The sequence below is a fragment of the Dermacentor variabilis genome, chromosome 9, assembly GCF_050947875.1.
Source record: "Dermacentor variabilis isolate Ectoservices chromosome 9, ASM5094787v1, whole genome shotgun sequence".
In the NCBI taxonomy this organism is placed as follows: Eukaryota; Metazoa; Arthropoda; class Arachnida; order Ixodida; family Ixodidae; genus Dermacentor; species Dermacentor variabilis.
The window spans coordinates 116,817,663-116,836,774 of NC_134576.1; the positions used below are offsets into that span (position 1 = coordinate 116,817,663).

A 19,112-nucleotide genomic window follows, 5' to 3' on the forward strand; every position below is an offset into this window, starting at 1 on the left:
GCAACTTTGGACTCGAAGTATTTGTGTCTTTTCTTGTCTTAAATTAAAACACTGCATGCCCCGCACTTCATTGTCAGGGACATCATGTGCGTCTCAGCATACCTTAATATAAAAAAACAAAAAAAAACAATGTGATGGTTAATAATATAGACAGGAACGAAACAATCGGCACTTGTTTGTCCCACTTTTACGCATATTATCATCACAAAGTTTATTTTTTTTACATAAATGCTTCTCAACTGGCCCAACTTGCAAGTCTGCCTCCCTTACTGTTCCTGACAACAAAGTACTAAGCACACAGTGTTAAAGAAAGGCAATTTACACGACTAAAGGCTCATTCACACCAGCGGCTGACAGTGGTTGCACAACCAAGTTCACCGCAAATGGTGGCTTTTCTCGAAAAGCGCCCATTTTGGGCCAGTTGGGGCCGTATAACGTAAAACTATTCCAATATGTTTTTATTCTAATCTGCTGACGTCAAATTTGCGCAACCGCCGATGCAAGCATTGGGCGGTCACCTGCAGGGTTGTCTGAACAAACCAATCAAATGCTCCCCTCGTTCATAGGAGGTCACTTCTGTTTGCCCGAAAAACGAAATACATTGCTTACACTGTGCGGCTTGCCTTACCTAATTGGCTGACAAGAGGCGAGGAGCACGCTCAAGTGGAGAGGAATTCGATGGGGCCGAGCCACTGCATTGAAAATCAATAACCAGAGGAAGAGGCTGGTGCCCGTTTCTGCGATTGGTCCGCTTTCTCTTACTTAGCTTGCGGTGGCTCGTTGACAATCACGGCGGCATGCAACGGAAGCTTAACAATGATGCTGAAACAGATCCTCAGCAAAGAAGAGTTGGCAGAATGAGGTCGTAAACGTGCCGAAAGTTCTCGAAAACATTACACGGCCATGCAAATAAACCCATGCTCTCCGGCAGGGGCGAGTAGCCAGTGCTGGAGCGATCGGCGGCAGCCATCTTTTATTCCTTTCGGAACGGGGCAGCCTGTGGCTATTCCGAAGAAAATTCAGTTTTGTTCGGCATATTAATGCATCTTTAACGCGTACACGTCACTTTGACGTGGTAAGCTTTTGTGGTTTTGTGACGTAGCGCGAGAGGTAGGTGAAGTTGGTGCAGCCCAAAAACTTTTGACCAACAGCCGAAGGCTAATGGCAAAAAGACGTCGAATCAGAAATAACTATTTTTGTTTTGTTCGGTCAAATTATGCATAAGCAGTGTGTACACGTTATATCAGATGGGGAGCTGTCGCGGTTTTCGTGACGTCGCGTGACAGACAGGCGAAGGGGAGGTGGTCCAAAAATGTTTCTGATCAATTGCGGAGGGCTGGTTGCAGAATTGGAATAGAAATGTTTGGAATAGTTTTACGTCATAGCGCCCTTGCTCGCTGCTCGATTTTTCAGTTGTGTGACTGCAGTCGTGAAACTGCTGAACCAATCAGATGAGCAGAAACAGGACGTCTGTATATGATGACGCTTTTATTACGGGGCAATGACCTTGCAAGTAAGCATGAATGACATATTACAGGGCATGCCGGTGTGGTGAATGGCCGGTCACACTTGCCAATGCAAACGTCAGCCGCCTCTAGTCGCTTTTGGTCACCAGTCGCAGTCAGTCGCGTGACCTGAAGTCGCCGGTGTGAATGAGCACTAAAGACAATCATGTTTCCATAACAAGATTACACCCTAGAAGGTGCATAGCACATTTAAAGATGTACAAGCAGGTCATACTCTCAGTTCACTCCATGAGGCGTAGCAGCCACCCAAATGCAGGCGCTGCATCTTCTGCACCTTATGTGAGCAGGAATGCCACCACTGTCAATGCTGCTTTTAAAGCAAGGCTAAAATTGAACGCTAAGTTGCATTTGAGTAAGAGATTAAGGCTCAAAATTCATTTTGTGCTTGTTCTGTAAGAAACAAAAGACTTCCAAGAACAATAGGAGGCTAATGTAAGATTCAAACTCTTATGTTGATGACGCCGCAGTGTGATGTCACAGTTTCTGTGGTCTCCTCAAAATTTTGCTCGCTTTTCTCTAGAAAGAAGTCCCGCTAAAAAATGTCCGGTTAGGCTTGTTTTTGAGCTGCAAAGTTAATACTCTATTCCCATGAATATAACTCAACATTTTTTTTCAAGTGTAACTAGCAGCTTGAAAAAGCACGTCACATTAAATCTGCAATCATGCTCTCATTACAGCAAAGCTAGTATTCTTTTTTCCTCAAAATTTCACACTTTTAGAAAACAGCAGCAGGAGGCTTCAACACCAGACCACTGAGTTTCGCAGAAAGGCCAATTTCAATGGCGTAGAGAGAATACAGATGAATGTAACGGGATGTGGAAAGAAAGCACGAGCTCAAAGCAGTCCAGCATTTACAAAGCCCAAACTATTTGGACGTAGTTGCCTAAAGCACATGCATTCCAAAGCAGCATGTCCTTGCATACAGCACTAACCATTACCCACAGCCCATATGGCTCATAAGCCTGTGATAAACGTTTTTTTTTTCTTTTAAACCTACAACTACAGCTACGCCAAATTGTTTTCACTGAGTTGCAGAACGTTGTCCCTCACATTATATTCATGGTGCTGTCATAGCGATAAAGATACAGCATTTTTCTAAATGGTAATTGTTAGCCCATGCAGGATGTTTCCGGAACCTGCGACATCACAGAGGGCTGCTTCGGGGATTTGATGTACATTACCACCTTCTCTATCTTATCTCTATTGCTTTCCTGGCATAACTGAATCACTACAGTCTGAAAATAGTCACCAGTATGCAATGTCAGCAGTAAAACATGCCAGTCCCAGCCTGATGTTTTAGTGTTACTTTCACACACTATTATTCAGGACAAACTAAGCCTCTGAGAGTCCTCCTCACGGTAGACGTGTTCATGGCACTACCTTCTCTCATCTTCAGGCGGCGGCAACGATGTGACCAGACCAAAGTGATCGAAGGTGCACTGAAGGAACAGCAACAGCAGCAGCAGCAGGGGGGTAGGAGGGGGGGGGGCCAAAGCATCCACCAGAAGCGTCCAACCCGCAAGCGAAGCCGAGGCATTCCAAAGGCATTCATTCTGCATGGTGTTGTATGCTCCGAGCTGCCGCCGCACAGGTGGGAAGAGAGGGGTCGTAGCAAAAGACAAGCAGTCCCAGCAATTTATCACCTCTGCACTCCACCCTGCGAGGACGAAGGGAGTGTGGAAAGAAACAGTGGAGGAGGCGGGGTGAGGTGGGAGGGAAAAAAAAGGGTCAGAAAGGTAAAAAGCAGCCGAGTGCAAGCAAGACTTTTGACCAAGCACATACGCAGCACAGTGTAAAAAAAAATACCTGCAAAGCCAATTAGTGGCACAACGCAGCAATTCCTTTCATTCTATTCTATTCTTCACTTATCGCCCACCGATCATGGCCAGCCAATCCAATGGTAACGTGGGAAGCTTGCTGAAACCAGTTAGCCAATTACAGCGATAACATGAGGGCTACATCTGCAGCCCTCACAAGGTGCAAAAAGGAAAGGAATTTGAAGACTAATTACATTACCATAGCCCACATTCACAAAACTTCCCCTAACGGCCTTGGTGGGGGGTGTTCGGGCACCTATCAGACACAGACGCAATCGGCACGATGATACCATCCCCGCACTGACAGCCCACTGAGGGCAGCCTAAGAGAAGTTTTGTGAGCACGGGCCCTGACTGGCACTTAAGAGAGTAGACAGTTTTAGCATTAGCCGAGAGGTACTAGTGCAGACATAAACCTAAACATCGGAAGGCATATCCAGCGATCAACAGCGCCAGTGCTTTATTGAAGTGCGTAGAACTCTTATCTGGATGACAGGTTGTACTCTGCTCCTCTGCTGCTGTAACATGTCCGTAGATCTATAATTATGAACAAGTTGACGGCAATGTGGATCATGGGTGAGTCATGGCACTCACTTTTCTGTGTACAGCTGTGCAGGGCTTTTCTGCAGTGTGCAAGTGATGTCATCGCTAGAAATCAACAGAGAGAAAAAAAAACTCTTGTTTCTGATCTGATGCATCGGGGCACCATCTCTCTGCCCCTTGAGGAAGTTTTCTAGGAGCACTGCTCCCTGGCGACTCACGGGTGGGTCACGACGCACCAGAGGAATATGACATATGGCCCACTGGTGGGTCACGATGCATAGGAATTGAGACCTCAAAGATGCTGTCGCAGTGAACGTGTTAAAGGTATTTCAGTATGTTTCTCTTTGTCAAAGAGGCTTGCAATGAAAGGATGCTTTCAATATGCTATGGTTGAAGCACAGCACTGCAAGATCGGCACCAACGCCGTTGCTCTTGGATACATCCTCTCGTATTCAAGCACATGTCTCTGCTAGTATCCCACCTGAATGCAATACTCTCGAACTTGTCGTCCTTAAATTTTGAAATCAAAACAAACGTGACAAGGCACATTCAACATCACGCACAGTGACTGCCCGGCAAATTCGGCTTGAACTTGCACTCGCGGTAACACTGTGTGTGCAAGAATCAGTTTTGCTTTTTATATAAGACCATTATTGTACACAACTCTAATATTAAACCACACAGCAATGGCAGCAAGCCTTCATCAGGCTTTGCCTTTCATTGTTGCTACATATTCTGATCTTAGAAATAAACTTTCATAAATGCTAATATGCCACCAGATCCACTATACAACCATATTTTGAACTGTACCTGCCGATATAGGAGCAGATTAACACAAAGGTTCTTAACTGGGTTTGTTGGTTTACGTACATTATGGCAAAACAGTGCAGACAATGGTACACAAAAACAGGACGCATGTCCTGTCCGTTTTTCACACATGCCATTGTCTACGCTGTTTCGCTATAGTGCAACTTAAAACTTTTATCATTTATCACGTTGTAACAAATTAATGCTTGAGGAGTTGGTAGTGGGTTCTTTCTTTTAAGAAAACATTCGCTATTCAAGTTGGCATTCACAGCCACAATTTTCTGAATATCGTCAAACCTTGATACAATGCACACAGTAAATCCAAAATTTTGTTGTCCATGCTTTACTTCAATGAGTATTCTACTGCCATAATGAAACCAATATTTCGAGATTTGAGTGAGATAGCATTGGTATCAGTGAAGCAAACATTTATTCTTTCGAAATATGTATTATGGCAGCAAAAAATGTCAAGCAAACTGCATGTTTATAATTTAAAGTTATTCGTATGCTATATATAGGCCCAGTGAGTTGCTGAAAGGACATCAAAATTGACAGGAGACCTTTGCTGGCTTGTCGGAGGCATCACACTTCCACTTTACGCAATCACCCAATCATGACGTTTTTTTTTCCTGCTGATATTAGTGCATGTGCTTATAACAAATACAGTATTGGATATAGCCATGGTATTTTTGTGTCAGACACAACCTCATTACAACAAGGTTCGACTGCACTATATTTCATTCTATTAGATGATTTCACTACCTGAACACTCCTAGTAATTAGCTTGCAATGCAACCAGAACCATGCAGGTCGCTCCACTAACGACTTAATGGTCACACAGGCAACACAATCAGTCACAAGTAACCTCGCTTGCTTTTCACTTTTGGTTGATGGTACTCTTGTGAACGTGCATAAAATGTAAGTCACAAAACAGACACTGGGAATTGCTAAGATGAAGCAAACATGTTACATAAAGATGCCATGCTGTTACAGGATGCACGCACACATAACAGAGAAAGCAAAGAGTACGAAATCACTGGCTGATTGCTGATCCAAGAGTCGTCTCAATGCTACACCTGCCCAAGCCATTATCTATTCTGTGCTCAGATTTTTCATGAAGCGTTTGCTCTTATTGGAGGGTTGTGTCAGAAATCAGGCACACCAATAGCAGTCATCCGCTCTTCACTAAAGAAATTAAAAGGCACTTTTCTCTACTGCAAGGCATAGCTGAATATGCCAAATTCTGCAGTTCCACAAATGGGTTCTACCAAGTGTAACTGCGAAAAGTGAGAGACACACAGTTTTTCTCCTCTTTCTGAAAAGTGCATTGGTAGAGAAAGGTGGTGTCACTATAATTTGCTGCACTGAACTGCTCATCTTTACACCACCTCAAGCTCCCTTTTAACAAACCATGCGAGTAACATTTTTCAGGCTTGAGGTGGCACAAAATGTCACTAGATGCTATCACACAAGAGCACAGGCAAGCCAGCACTCTAAGCAGGAGACACATTTATGCCTGCCTCCATTAGGCACTGCCACTCCCAGTGCGACTGTGGGAAATACCGCATTTACTCAATTCTAAAGCACGCCCCACTTCCGAGAAAATCTACCCCAGAATTGCCCGCAAGTTACAGTGGGGCGCAAAAATCAAAACTGCGCACGTAGCATTGGCAGTAGCCTACTGCCAGAGCCAAAGCAATAGCAATACTGAGATGACAATAAAAAATTTGCAGTTTCGCACGAAAGCAAAGCGTTCAAAGCGATAACAAGGTTTAGCGCTGCACTGAAGGCGTCTCAGAAGCTGTCGTGATGAGGAGTACTGCCAAGGGCGTCGAAAGTGTCGCATCTCGACGGTGCAAGAGATGAGACCCAAGGAAAACCATCGGCGCTTGTTGGCGCCCAGGGAGAGGATTTACCTTGACATTTACTGGCCGTTCTGCTCGGTCCAGTGAGAGCCCCAAAGTGTGGTTTGCATACAGCTAATGTTTGCACACAGGAACACTAATGTGTGTGTGCACAGCACGCGTGCCGGCAGCGGAAGCCAGAATGCTGCCCTGGGTCTGTCAGAGCCGACTGAGCACAATGTTACGAGTGCATCCACTTGCAGATAGACGCACAGCACATTTTTGGAGACGGTCTAACCTTCCATGTGCAGGCTGCACGGGCACGTCATAACCATGACAGAACGATGACGGCGGTGGTGGCAAAATCACGTTTTGAGCATCCGCGCAATTCAAATAAAAAAAAAGACATCTTTCCATGTTGCTGAGTAGGTTGGCAACAATGGCCCGCTGGTTTCATCCGGACAGTTTATTTCAAAGGATAAGTTATTTCACATGTTGAAGTTGACAGCAACAGAGAAGAGTGATGTGTTTTTGGCACTTTAGAAATTTGCGCATGGCATGTCACTGGACGAACTAGCGAAGTGGTTGCTCCAAGCGTGTGCCAACGTCCTATTCTCAATAGCTGCAAAGCCATCCATAAGGATTATCAAATATTGCAGATGGCACAGAGGACAACCTATTCCAGTTCACTCACAGCAACAAAAATCTGTACGACCGTAATAAGTTACCATTCTGTGAAGGATAAATTTCGCACATTTCACATTTTCTTTCTTTCTCTCTTTATCTGACTGAGAAAAAATGTGAGCATGCTGCTTTCTTCATGTTAATAAAAACTGAGTATATTTTAGAGAATGATGCGCAGTTTTCTGACTTTGAGCATAACGAAATAAGCATGCAGGAGATTTTAGAGGCATGTGTTAGAACCAGGTTAATATGGTACAATCCCTTCACAGTGCCCTAAAGCATCACCTTGAGACTGTGCAAAGGCCCAGTGACAGGCTGGTGATCCATGCTGCTTCCGTGCAGAGAAGAATGTGAGGGGGGTCCTTGAAGGTCACGTGCAGACAAGACAGCGGCGCTCGAAGAAAACGCAAGACCAGGGGCCGTTTTCGAGAGCCACTCCGCGATGAACTTGCCACCAGCATTCACACGCATGCAGGGTACAACAAGAACCATGCACAGACGAGACTATCTACTGAGTTCAGCGCACATCCTGAACAAAACTGTGCACGTTGCAGCCGGTTACATATCGAGCACAACAGAAAAGTCACAATGTGAAACGCAGGTTGCCAACAAACTTAACAACAGCTGTCAAACGTCACACATAGCATAGGTATCACATATCGAATAAACAAAAAGAAGGCACTACAGTCGTCGACCGACAATTCGGACACGATGGCGACCACCAAATGGTCCGAATAATCGAGAGTCCACAATGCGTACTGGATTGGCCCAAAAATAAGCAACTTTATTTCACAAGTGGCCAAAGCAAGGTTGCTGTATTCTCGGATCGTTACTTTCGGAGAAACCTTCAATTTTGTGTGACTATAGCGCAGTGCGCAACGGCGCCTAGGTAAAATGTCATTCTTGGCCGTTCCATGCACGCTATCCTTCAGGTGACTAGCACATGACACGTTGGTGTCTGCGAGAAATGGTAGTCTTGGCCCAGTACCAAGCATGCTATCTTTCACATGACTAGCACATGAGGCGCCGGCATCTACGAGCAACGCCATTCTTGGCACACTGCCGAACATGCTATCTTATCAATGCGTGGAAACGTTGCTGCCCATTGACACGTCTGGTGCTAGTCATGCAAAATATAGAGAAAATGAAGGTATTTCTCGAAAGTGATCGTTCAAGAACACGGTCCAAGTTTGTGAACGCAGGTTGCTGCGCGCGGATACGCTTGCACTTGGCCTAAACATTCCGTGGCCGTGGTTTCCTAGTAATGCCTTTTATGCTATTCCTTTTCACGCTTTTTGAGCTTTGTCAGTGGTCAGAGCGATACTCCGCATGCATAATCAACAGGATCAGCCAGCCATGAACAGTGGATGATAAGAGTGGTGTAGAATCGAGCAGAAGGCGTCGCTATAAAAATCATCGCCCTTATCTCGACCATTGTCATGCTGTCACTACAGATAGACGAAAGCAGTGAATACATGCGCTAAATTTTCGGTGGCGACTACTAGCAGAGACATGTCCTTCGCGAGGCAAGATGATAAGAAGCGCGCACGGGCAGTCAACCTGTTGCCATAAAGAAACCAAACGAGGTGGGAAGTATCAGGTGAGCAGTTCTACGGGAGCGCTTTCGACTAGGCTTCGCTTGTTTTGGTTTCGCAGAGCTATGGCAACATGGCCAACAACCGTGCCACTGACACCTCGAAACGAAAATACTGCTATTTCTGCTTGAATCGGTGGCCACATTAGCACACTGTCCTGCAGTCGGAGTTCCATTATCACATGACGCAACGTAAGGTGTCCGAAATTTTGGTCCAGGAATAATTGAGAAGCGCCGCCGTCATCGTCACCACCAGGCGATAACATGCAGAAAGAAGCGGATTCAGTGGAAGACCAGTGGGAGGCTCTGCTGGTGACGCAAGACCCTGACATCCAGCTGCGGTTGGTGAACAGGGCTCGGGCGGCGACAGTGAGCCATGGCTACCTGGACTGAGGAGGCCACCCGCCTTTGGGCTCAAGAAGCCTGGTCTAACAATAAAGTTTATTTCTCTCTCTCTCCTTATACATTAAGGTTTTGGGGCTAGTGGCGGAGCCGTGAGGTTGTCCGGATGATCAAGCATGTCCGAATTATCAGTGTCCGAATAACCGGTCATTGACTGCACCACTTGTCATATCATGCTTGTGAGTGCACATAACAGTAGCAATCCAAAATGCACACTTCTATGCTAGTGAAAAGAACGAGAACAATTCGTAACTAATAAACAACACATTATTTTCTCTAACAAATTCACTATCATCATTGCCATTCATCAGTGTACACTCATCAAATGATTACACACACAAGTTACACGCATACAAGGAAGCTATTCATTCTGTACAGGTTTTCTTTGTTCACTTTGAAGCTGCCATCAGTTGCCAAGAAAAACCACTCGCAACAACATTAACACAGTCACGCCCTGCTAGTTACAGCTTTGCAATGGCCTCTTTCGAACAGATGCGACTATTTCAACCAGGCAATGAAATGGGCAACTTGGTTGCTGCCCATTTCTACTACTAGAGCCAGTGCCTCACAGATGCAAGAAGCTGCATGTACTACCTGTGTTACTCGCATATGTTAAGCACTTGGCTCACATAGTAGAAATGAGCCATATCTACACTAAAGGCACTCAGTAACAAAAAAAAAGCACATACATTACCAAAAGAACACAAGTTGATGTGGCAACTAAACAAGGGCATATGCCATAAGAACACATAAAAGTAATTATTTTTATAAAAGCTAAACATTTTTAAAAAATATCTTTCATCAATTGAGAACGGTCACAAAAACACAAATAACCGACCACTGTTCTTGGCACGCTTCTACTAGTCATGACCTGTGCTCAATGTGTAAAAGTAGGAACAAAAGCTGTAGTTCCCTCTACTGTGAAAAAGAGTAAGTCCCATGCCGCAATACAAAGCTGTTGTCAGCACAGAATATATGGCACATTAACAGAAAATCGTAAAACAGGCCTTAAAAGAACGTCAAACGAGGGCAGTCGGAATTAGACCTCACTACCCTGTAGGATGCAACTATAATGGAGCAAATAAAATTTAGTAGTCATCTCATCTTGAAAGCAGTACCAGTGTACACACAGAAAGGAGGAGACAAAAGAATGAACACTCTTGCCACGAGGAAACAGCATAAAAAGGACAAAGCAAGAAAATACACTAAAGAAAAAGAGAGAAAAGAAAACCCTTGTCACGATTATTCTGCCTCACAAGGGTTTTTTTTTTCCGGACCCTCCTTTACTGTGTTTCATCTCAATTTTTACTGGCTCTGCGTGACAAGGTGTCAACCTTAGAAACCCTCTTACAAACAGCCTGCCTGATGCAACTAACACAAATAAACAACTGTGCGAAATAAAGAATGAGGTTGGAAACGTAATAGGAAAAAATAAAGAAGGCATTGTGCGCTTGGCTTTTCGAGCGTCTATGGCCAGTACAAGAAAAGCCATCCAGCAATGACTAACGCCCATGACACCTACATAGTTATAACCAACCAGCAACACGAGGATGAATGTGCGCAATGACAAGCTCTACAGACCCTCCAGCAAAGTGCCGGTTCAGTAAAAACAGCTCAGTGAGACACAAACATCGATGACGTGTCATGAGGTGAGGCCTGTCAGTGGAATTGAAGAAATACAATGGACCAACAGTTGGCCTTTAGGCCGTAGTCCTAATGGCTGAAGTATGCTTTGTATAGTACAAGCCTGATTAGACCATGTGCTTGTTTGATACGTGTCCACTGCTGATGTCAACAGAACATAATAGACCACTGCTCAGCTGGTCAGGAGTGGCTGCATACATAACACCGCATGTTCAAATCTGGCTCACTCATGTTTCGCACAAGGTTATTCCATCCCAGGTAGCCATGCAAAATGCGGCCCATAAGAAGAACTGTGATGATTGTAGGTATTTATGTGCGGCATCAAGTTTAGCTGCCCTCTTTGGCAGATCATATAGTCATGGCTGTTGAGGTACAGGAAAATGACAAAACAACAACCTTTTAAAGAGGTGCTGAATGCAGTTTACCAGCAAAGGCAGCAACTGCATTGCATCGTTCAAATGTACAAGCAATAGAAGACACAGCTATGCAACCGTATGTTCAAAAAACGTTTTGTACATGTAGTTGTTTTGACACGTCTTGTTGTAATGAAACTGTAATTACCCTGTTTAATATCTCAGGAGGTTGCGAAACTTCGTGGAAGGTTGAGCAAATCAGGAATAAGGATGTGGACCAATGTGCTTCCAGGGGCCTCACTTTTTGTAAACACCGATGCAAGACGAACTGCAGAAACAGGCCGCAGACTTCGAAGTACCCTGTAAGGGTACTTAGAGCGCAGTTGCATTTCTGTTTGCCTGAAGTAAATATTTGTTAGGTCGGTGGTCCATTGGTTCACTTTCCCGTCTACCAGGGCTAACAATTTGACGGATGTCACAATGGAATTAAGATGCCAGACATCCACAAGCTTATTTGGTTTCCCTGCAGCGAACCATCTTGCTTGTCCACTGCGACAACAACAATCAGGAGACACTGGAGGACAATCAAGGACACTGAAAGGGTCAATATCTGGCACAGAAAGGACTCTGGGATCATGGCAACATTTTGTGCGCCTGGAATAACAGGCCCTCAGCGTAGTGGGAATGAGAGCCAGAAGATGGGATGCCCAGTGAATAGAAATGCTACCTCTGCTCACTTTTTGTGACTAACGTCAAAAAGGCACTGACTTTAACATACCCTGTAGCTAACGTGATCAAAGACGAATTCTCTTCCAATGTCAACCAAAGACAAGCAAGACTACTGCAAATGTTTCTACATGCTAAGGATGATAATACGTAAGGCCAAAGCAAGATGCAAGACTTCCACAATGCTCTACGACCTGCCCAACACAGGACATTTAACAGGCCTGACTCACCCCCCTCTCGAAAACAGACATGAGAAATGTCCCCGAAATTTACCAACTTTATCATATGCTGAAAGTTAGGATGCATAGTTCGTAGTTAGCTGTTATCTTAATGCTTTCTCACTACTCAGTGCTATTAATGTTGATGGTTCTGCTCTCTGCCCTATCGAGGGCTGATGATTGAATAGGAAATAAATTGCGAGACATCTACAGCCCTCTAGGAACCACTGCGCAGTGGACTGTTTGGCTTTTCCATGGCCATGGAGACCAGAACGCTCTGAAAGTCGGCCAGTTCCGGTCCAATCAGATCGAGGCCAGACGCAGCGGCTGTAGCAGGCCCCGCCCTCTCTGTTGGCGATGCCATCATGCAGCGAATATAACGGGCGGGGCTTGCAGTGAAGCCACCACCCACCTGTGCTGTGTCTGGCACCGTGCGAGGTGGCACAGGGGGCTTCGGTCCCAGATCCTTGCGCTGGAGCACTGGCTTGTTGGGCGGCACGGGGGGTGGGGTGGGCCTCAGAATGGTCCCAGTCGCTGACGCTATGCCAGCTGTGCCTGGTGTCGTCGGTCCTACGGGCTTTTTGACCAGAGTCCGGTCAGGAGTCGGCTTTGGTGGCACCTGTTGTGGGGAAATGGCACGCAGCATCTTAAGCATTGTAAACTCTTGAGATTGGAAGTATATACGTATTAAGGAAACACAACCTGTCTCTAAGAGCAATGAGCCGAGGAAGGTAACGTGTAGTTGAGAGCGGCCAGGAACTATTGAAGCAACAACTTGGTTCCAATAGTATTCTGACAAAAGGGCGAAGAAAACAATAAAAGAGCTCTGCCACGGTCCTAGTAAAAGGACCTGTCTGTACTGGCTTCTTAAGCTCTTAGAGTTCCGATGATAACTTTAATATGATAAGAGACCCAAGTGATTGTATCTATCAACAATGGGTGAATGAACAAGGGAAGCCAAAGCCTGGAGCCTATGTCTCGACGAGGGGACTTGAACTTGTCAGGGACCTGGCAAAGACAACTCTCCTTAATAAAAACACTGGGTGGATACAGAGACCTCCCTGGTTTGATGTTTTGATAAGAGGAGTTTTCTTCTTCACAAATTAAAGGAGCCTAAGCTTGGAGTCATGCACAAAACAAGACCATAGGCGTACACCATACAAAGGAAGCAGACGAACGCCCTAAGATGGCTACATACCTGCGGCACTGTCGGGGGAGGAGCCTTGGTTGCAGAGGGCGGGACCTTGGGGCCGACTGCCACCCCCCGGGGTGGGGTCGGAGTGGGAACAGCCGCCCTGACAGTGGGTGCAGGTGCGCTGGCAGGGGTGATGATGGTGGCGCTGCGGACCCCCTCTCCGAGGGGTGGAGGTGCGGGCGCAGGGGGTGGGACCAAGCGCTCTGCCTCCTGCCGCAGTCGCTCCAGCTCCAACTGCTGCTGGGCATTCTGCGCCTTCAGCTCAGCCACCTGTAGGCATGTGTGCAACCCATTCTAGCTCACTGAAACTTCCCAAGCGTTGTTTGTGTGATTGGTTCAAGGGGCCTTAAAGGGGCCCCGAAGCACTTTTCTAACTCATCATAGAATGGCCTCGCTATTAATGATGTTTAACTAAGAGGTGCTTGAAACATTTGTCTGTTGCGCGAGTGTTCTTGTTGAACAATTATGTTGGTAGCAATGCACTACTTCAGTAGAAGTAGAATATGATAATTAACTGCATTAAAAAAGCCTTGCGTGCTCTCTGGTTAAACTCTTGCATCACAAGATGTCCCTATTAGAGTTGGAGAAAAGAAAACATAGGAAGATCCTGGCACCTTGGCCAAAGTACTCTCGTATGCACTAGAGCACTACTGTGCTCCTTGTGAATGCAACTGGACTACAGTCCTCAATTGATAATTTGGACTTCGGCTCCACGACTGTGTGCTACTTCGATTATCGAGATGAGCAGAAATTGTATTTTGTTTTTTGACACGTTGCCAGCACCTCTTGAAAGCACCAAAAACTGTACTGACCGTGCCCAAGCTATGGAACAAGCCAAGCCAAGCCAAGCTGCAAACTTGTCAATGCAAAATTCTTGCATTTATCCTCTGCGTCCCATGCATCAAGCACTTGTTCCTTTAGAGCTAAAGAGAGACGCTGTGTCAGGCTGCTTCTTCGGTTTCTGTTACTAACTTATATATCTCAGAATCATCAAGTAGCTTTAAATATTAAAGGGACACTAAAGGTTACCAGAAACTCAAGTTAAAGTGGTAGAGCAATGTTCTAGAACGTCTAAGGCGTCAATATAATCGCGAACAGAGCTTTAGTAACCGAGAAATTGAGGTAAATGCATGACACGATTTGAGACCCCCCAGCGACATTCCGGTACTAACCCGATGACGAAAGGACTCCTCATAATTTGTGTTACTAATACTCAACTACTCGTATTAAAAATATCAGTTCATTCGATTATAAGACGGAAAAAAACGCTACTTGTCTACGTCTATTCGATTCTAAGAAAAAAGAACATTTTGACGTTACCCTTCAGTAATATGGGTGTTCGAAAGGTTTCGTTTTCGCTCGACTCTGCGCGCTCGACTCTGCACCGCGCACGCTTTGGAGTTTCAGTAGTTTTGTTATCGCGTCGTGCTGTGAGGGTTCTGCTGGCTCGCGAAACTTTTATTTGGAACAAGCAGCGAGAATGCCACGTCCATGTGATGTCGTGGGAAGCCCTCGTTGCTTTCCCGCTCCGGAGAGCCGGTGTCGAGGCCGCCGTTGTAGTACGCAACGACGCCGGCAGTGCGAGCCCTCAGCAGCAGGTCGCGCTCGTCGGTGCTCAAATCGCTGAAGTTGAGCCCACCATCGCGAGCCAATCTGTCGGTGTCAGGGTCCATTGCGACGAGCGTCGAAGTTTGCGTCATAGAATGAAGTACCAGCTTATGGGCGTCATGCGCTGGAGTTTGAGGTATAGTAGCGGCGCCTGATGGCGGTGTGGGAAACGACATCTGGGTCGTGCCAGCTTGGGTCGTATTGAGCCCTGGCTGTGGCGAAGCACATTTCTAGGCCGAGTTTTGCGTCGATTCGCACATTTTTATGCCCTGTGGCGAGTGCGAAAAGGCTCGTCGCTTCTCATAGACCGCGCCGACCACGCTGCGAGCTCGCCGCAGCCTATAGTTTAACGAAAACGGACTCTCCGTGTGCTGTGAGACGTAATGTGGGACGTAATTCGTTTCTCCTTCCGCTAGCCACCATACTCCCGCTTTCGCTCTGCTGTCGGCTCTGTCTTGGCTCTGTTTCTGGCCGCGCGTTCGCGTTTTGCGAAGAAAAGCCGTAGCGCCGTCTGCGGACGCCGTTCTACTCACCGATGGCGCAACGTCACTATGAGACCATGATGTCAGTACTCCTCGATCGGAGGGCAGGCGATTTGAACTGCGCTAGAGGTACGCGGACGCTTCAGAACGCATTTTCTCTTAAAATAAGTCTCTCCTTGGCACGAAACAAGCGTTTCGAGGTTTCTGTGATGGTATTTCAACAGTCCACGTTGACTTAATAGTAACCTTTAGTGTCCCTTTAAGTTACAGGGCTTAACCCTTTCCAGGGTGTCTACCAAGTTGACATTTTCAAATTCCCTGAGTTTCCCAGGCTTTCCCTGAGCACCTTTGCGAAATTCCCTGAATGAGCTAGAACTTTGTTTGATGTCAAGGCAGGCTGACACCATGTAGCTCAGTGCTGTCACTCTCTAGAAGCATGTTTAAACAAAAAAATGACTAAATCCAGTTTGAATAGTAAGGAGTACCATCTATTTTATTTAAAAAGAAAACAGAGGGCATAGCAAAAAAAAATGGCAAAACCCATTCCTAATTGTGTCGAACATTATCAAATATGAATGAGAAGGAGATGCATACATAAGTAAATATTTTTGAATATGAGCTATTTCTATCAACTGATAGCAAGCTTATCGGTATGAGGCCTGAACTTTGTCACGACTAATATTTTCTCTCTGCAGCTGGAAATTCAACCTCAACTGTCCTGACATACTCTCAGCCCGTACACAACATCTGTGTTGGGTTTCACTGCTTTAAAGAGTTTATTTTGGTTTCAATGAGGGACACCTACATCTCGGTGTCAGCCAACACTTTGTTTTCCGAGCTCAAGCTCCTTCAGAGAGGCGGTGGCACGCTTCCTTTCCCGTTAATTCCTCGGCGCGTTGGTCCTTTCTGTTCTCATCCTCCTTCTGCCACGCGTTCACCTCATGGATCATTTGAAGTATCGTCTTGTTCAGTTGTACAGTCAACGTCCGATTTTTCGGACTCCCAAGGGGCCGCAAAACATCCGAAAAATTGGGCAGTCCGAAAAAAATGAATGCATGTCCTTAACTGCCCTTAAGGGCTAAAATTGCCATAGGCACGCCCGAAAAAGCTCTTAAGCCCTGCCACTACACTCATTAGGCATATCGGGGCTCGTACTGTGACAGGAGATGGGGTGCACGTGTGTATAATTAAGGAATACATACTGTGTCCCTTCACAATCGCCCCTTCCCACGCTTGTTATCCTTCACCGCATAACAATGCTGTAGTAAGGCAAAGCTAACTTTCGGAGACGCATTGTGCAACGCGTTGTGCTCTGCGAACTTCGAAGCCAATCGCGACGATTTTAAAGGCGGAGTCGGTGCCATTGCTGACAACGGCGAATTATTTAAATGAAAAACGCAGCACCGCAAAGCTTAATAGCAAACGTAGAAGCAGCTAGGCGTAATGTTGCCACGGTGATGGCGACGGCTGCCAGCGGATCTGCGTGCGAGAGTGCCGGTTCGAGGCGGCGAGATAATCAAAATGACGGCGGTGGTGGCTTTGATTAATGCCATTTAGGACCTGCAGTCAAGGCAATATACATTGACTATATGGAGTACGAGGTGGTGCCGCAAAGCCGTGCGAATCATCGGGCATGTTCGAAAAATCGGGCGTCTGAAAAATTGGTCGTTAATCACTCTGGCAACACTTCCTGCCGATGACATGGCGTCAATGATGATACGTTGCAATATCTCTGTTACTGGAGCCAGCATTAAAATGACTTTCGTTCCCTTTCAATAACGTTACAGCTAATTTTCCCTGATAAAAGCACAAATTCCCTGAGTTTTCCCTGAGTTTTTCCAGACTATTCAAATTCCCTGAGAATTCCCGGTTTTCCCGGTTGGTAGACACCCTGCTTTCAGTGTTGGTTTTTTTTCCGAAGGGGACGCATCCTCAGTGTTGGGTATCTTTCTCAGATATTATAAACACAATGGCTTACTTTCGGTTATTCAGGAGGGAAAAGATGACATGGATAATGACACATGCGCTCTCAGTATGGTTCTCACTAGAGAGTGGAGAATCTAAGGGTGCGTCATTTATATGGCGGAATCGAAACGGCAGAAATGGTACCGGCACGCCAGTGACAGTGGAAGTGTTAATGTACCAAAACAGTGCAGTAGGTTATGAGGGAAACCGTAGCGGAGAGCTCTCGATTATTTCTGACCACCTGAAGTTTTTTTAATGCGCACCTAAAGCCCGGTGTATAGACGTATTTGCACTCCGTCCAGACCAGAATACAGTGTCTACGGCAGGGAATCAAGCCTGCAACCTTGTGCTCCCTGCAACGCCAGTCAGCCACTGAGGCAAGTAAGAGGGTTGAATGGTGCCAACTACACCAGTGATATCTCTACGAGGGCATCAATGAAGCGAGGGAAATAGCAGAAAGCGACTGCTGTGAAAAAACAGTCCAGCAATCCCTCTGCTTCAAAGAGCTGTTGACCTCTGTTCGGGTCGACAGGGGACGGACATTTGGTGCAGTATGCATTCACAACTGCACGTTTATCCAAATGTTAACTACAAAATGACAATAGTTGAAATATAGACTGAACAGGTCGTACTGTGCACAGCAGGGTGTACAGTGCCCAGAAGTTCAAACGCCGCACTCGGAACACAAAGCTGTAGGCGTTTTCTGCGCCAACAGTGAGCGCTATATACACCAACCCGATTCATTGAGGCACACGATGAAATCGCAAGCCTTTGTGACACGTTATGACTGCCTATCTGGTCCCCCGGTGTTCACCCTGCACTCTCCGGCGACACAAAAAGCACCAGCCGCCATGCGGTCTGATCATCACGTAACAATCACTCAGCACTTTACATGCAGCACTGCGTTTACAAGCTTACTTTCTTTTTTTGCCAATTTCGGAATAAAAATGCTTACCGTATTTACTCGCATAATGATTGCACTCGCGTAATGATCACACCCCGAACTTGTCGCAGCGATATGTCGTGTGCCAAGTCTAGCTAATAATGATCGCGCTATCTGCCGAATGCTACGCGAACAACTCTTCAAGACAAACCAAGCGGTCTGCATGCACCAAACATCCTCAAGTAGATGCCTCATTTCATTACTTTCATCACTTTCCGCACTTCCATGACAGAAAGAGGTACAATCAAACTTGCCTTTATTATGTGTAGGCTTTATAATGGTTGTGGACAACAACAACAACAAAAAAGGTGCCTTTCGATTGTTCTCATCTGCACTCGTGGGCACGCAACAAATTGCGAGCGGCAACGATAGTAGCCACGTTTACACTGATACGTTAAAAGTGTACCTTATTCATACGCCAACGCTTGTAACACAGCTAAGATATTCACCCACCCTTAGCACAAACGTGCGGTATTAGGATAGTAGTGCAGACAGATGCTGCAGTTTCCGCAGCATGCCCGCCCATCTGTTTCTGCCCCCTCAAAGTGGACATGGCTACGTTATTGCCGCAAACTTGCCGATATTAACGATATTATTCATTACTGATACGGAAGAAACTGTTTTAATGCACGTAATGTACTCACGAGAAGAAAAAAAAAATCGCGTTCAGCGCGTTCGGCTTGCTCCGCTGGCCGCCATCTTTGTTTTGGTGTCCTGCACCCGCATCCCGCAGCAAACGTGGAACGAAACAATTTTATTTTC

General features: G+C 46.0%; 1 protein-coding gene across 2 annotated transcripts in view; it reads right to left on the reverse strand.

Annotated features, from left to right (window-relative positions):
• Nucleotides 1–2,787: 2,787 nt before the first annotated feature.
• LOC142557339 (filamin-A-interacting protein 1-like) overlaps nucleotides 2,788–19,112 on the reverse strand; it is a 29,612-nt gene continuing 13,287 nt past the window's right edge. The window contains exons 7-9 of one of the 2 annotated variants that reach the window (XM_075669099.1): nucleotides 13,356–13,622; nucleotides 12,570–12,776; nucleotides 2,788–3,183 (exon numbers count right to left, since the gene is read on the reverse strand). In XM_075669099.1, coding sequence (XP_075525214.1) covers nucleotides 3,166–3,183; nucleotides 12,570–12,776; nucleotides 13,356–13,622 — 492 coding nt within the window. In that variant the 3' untranslated portion in view covers nucleotides 2,788–3,165. Of the gene's footprint in view, nucleotides 3,184–7,505; nucleotides 12,777–13,355; nucleotides 13,623–19,112 lie in introns of both variants that reach the window. The other variant, XM_075669098.1, reaches the window with a different exon arrangement.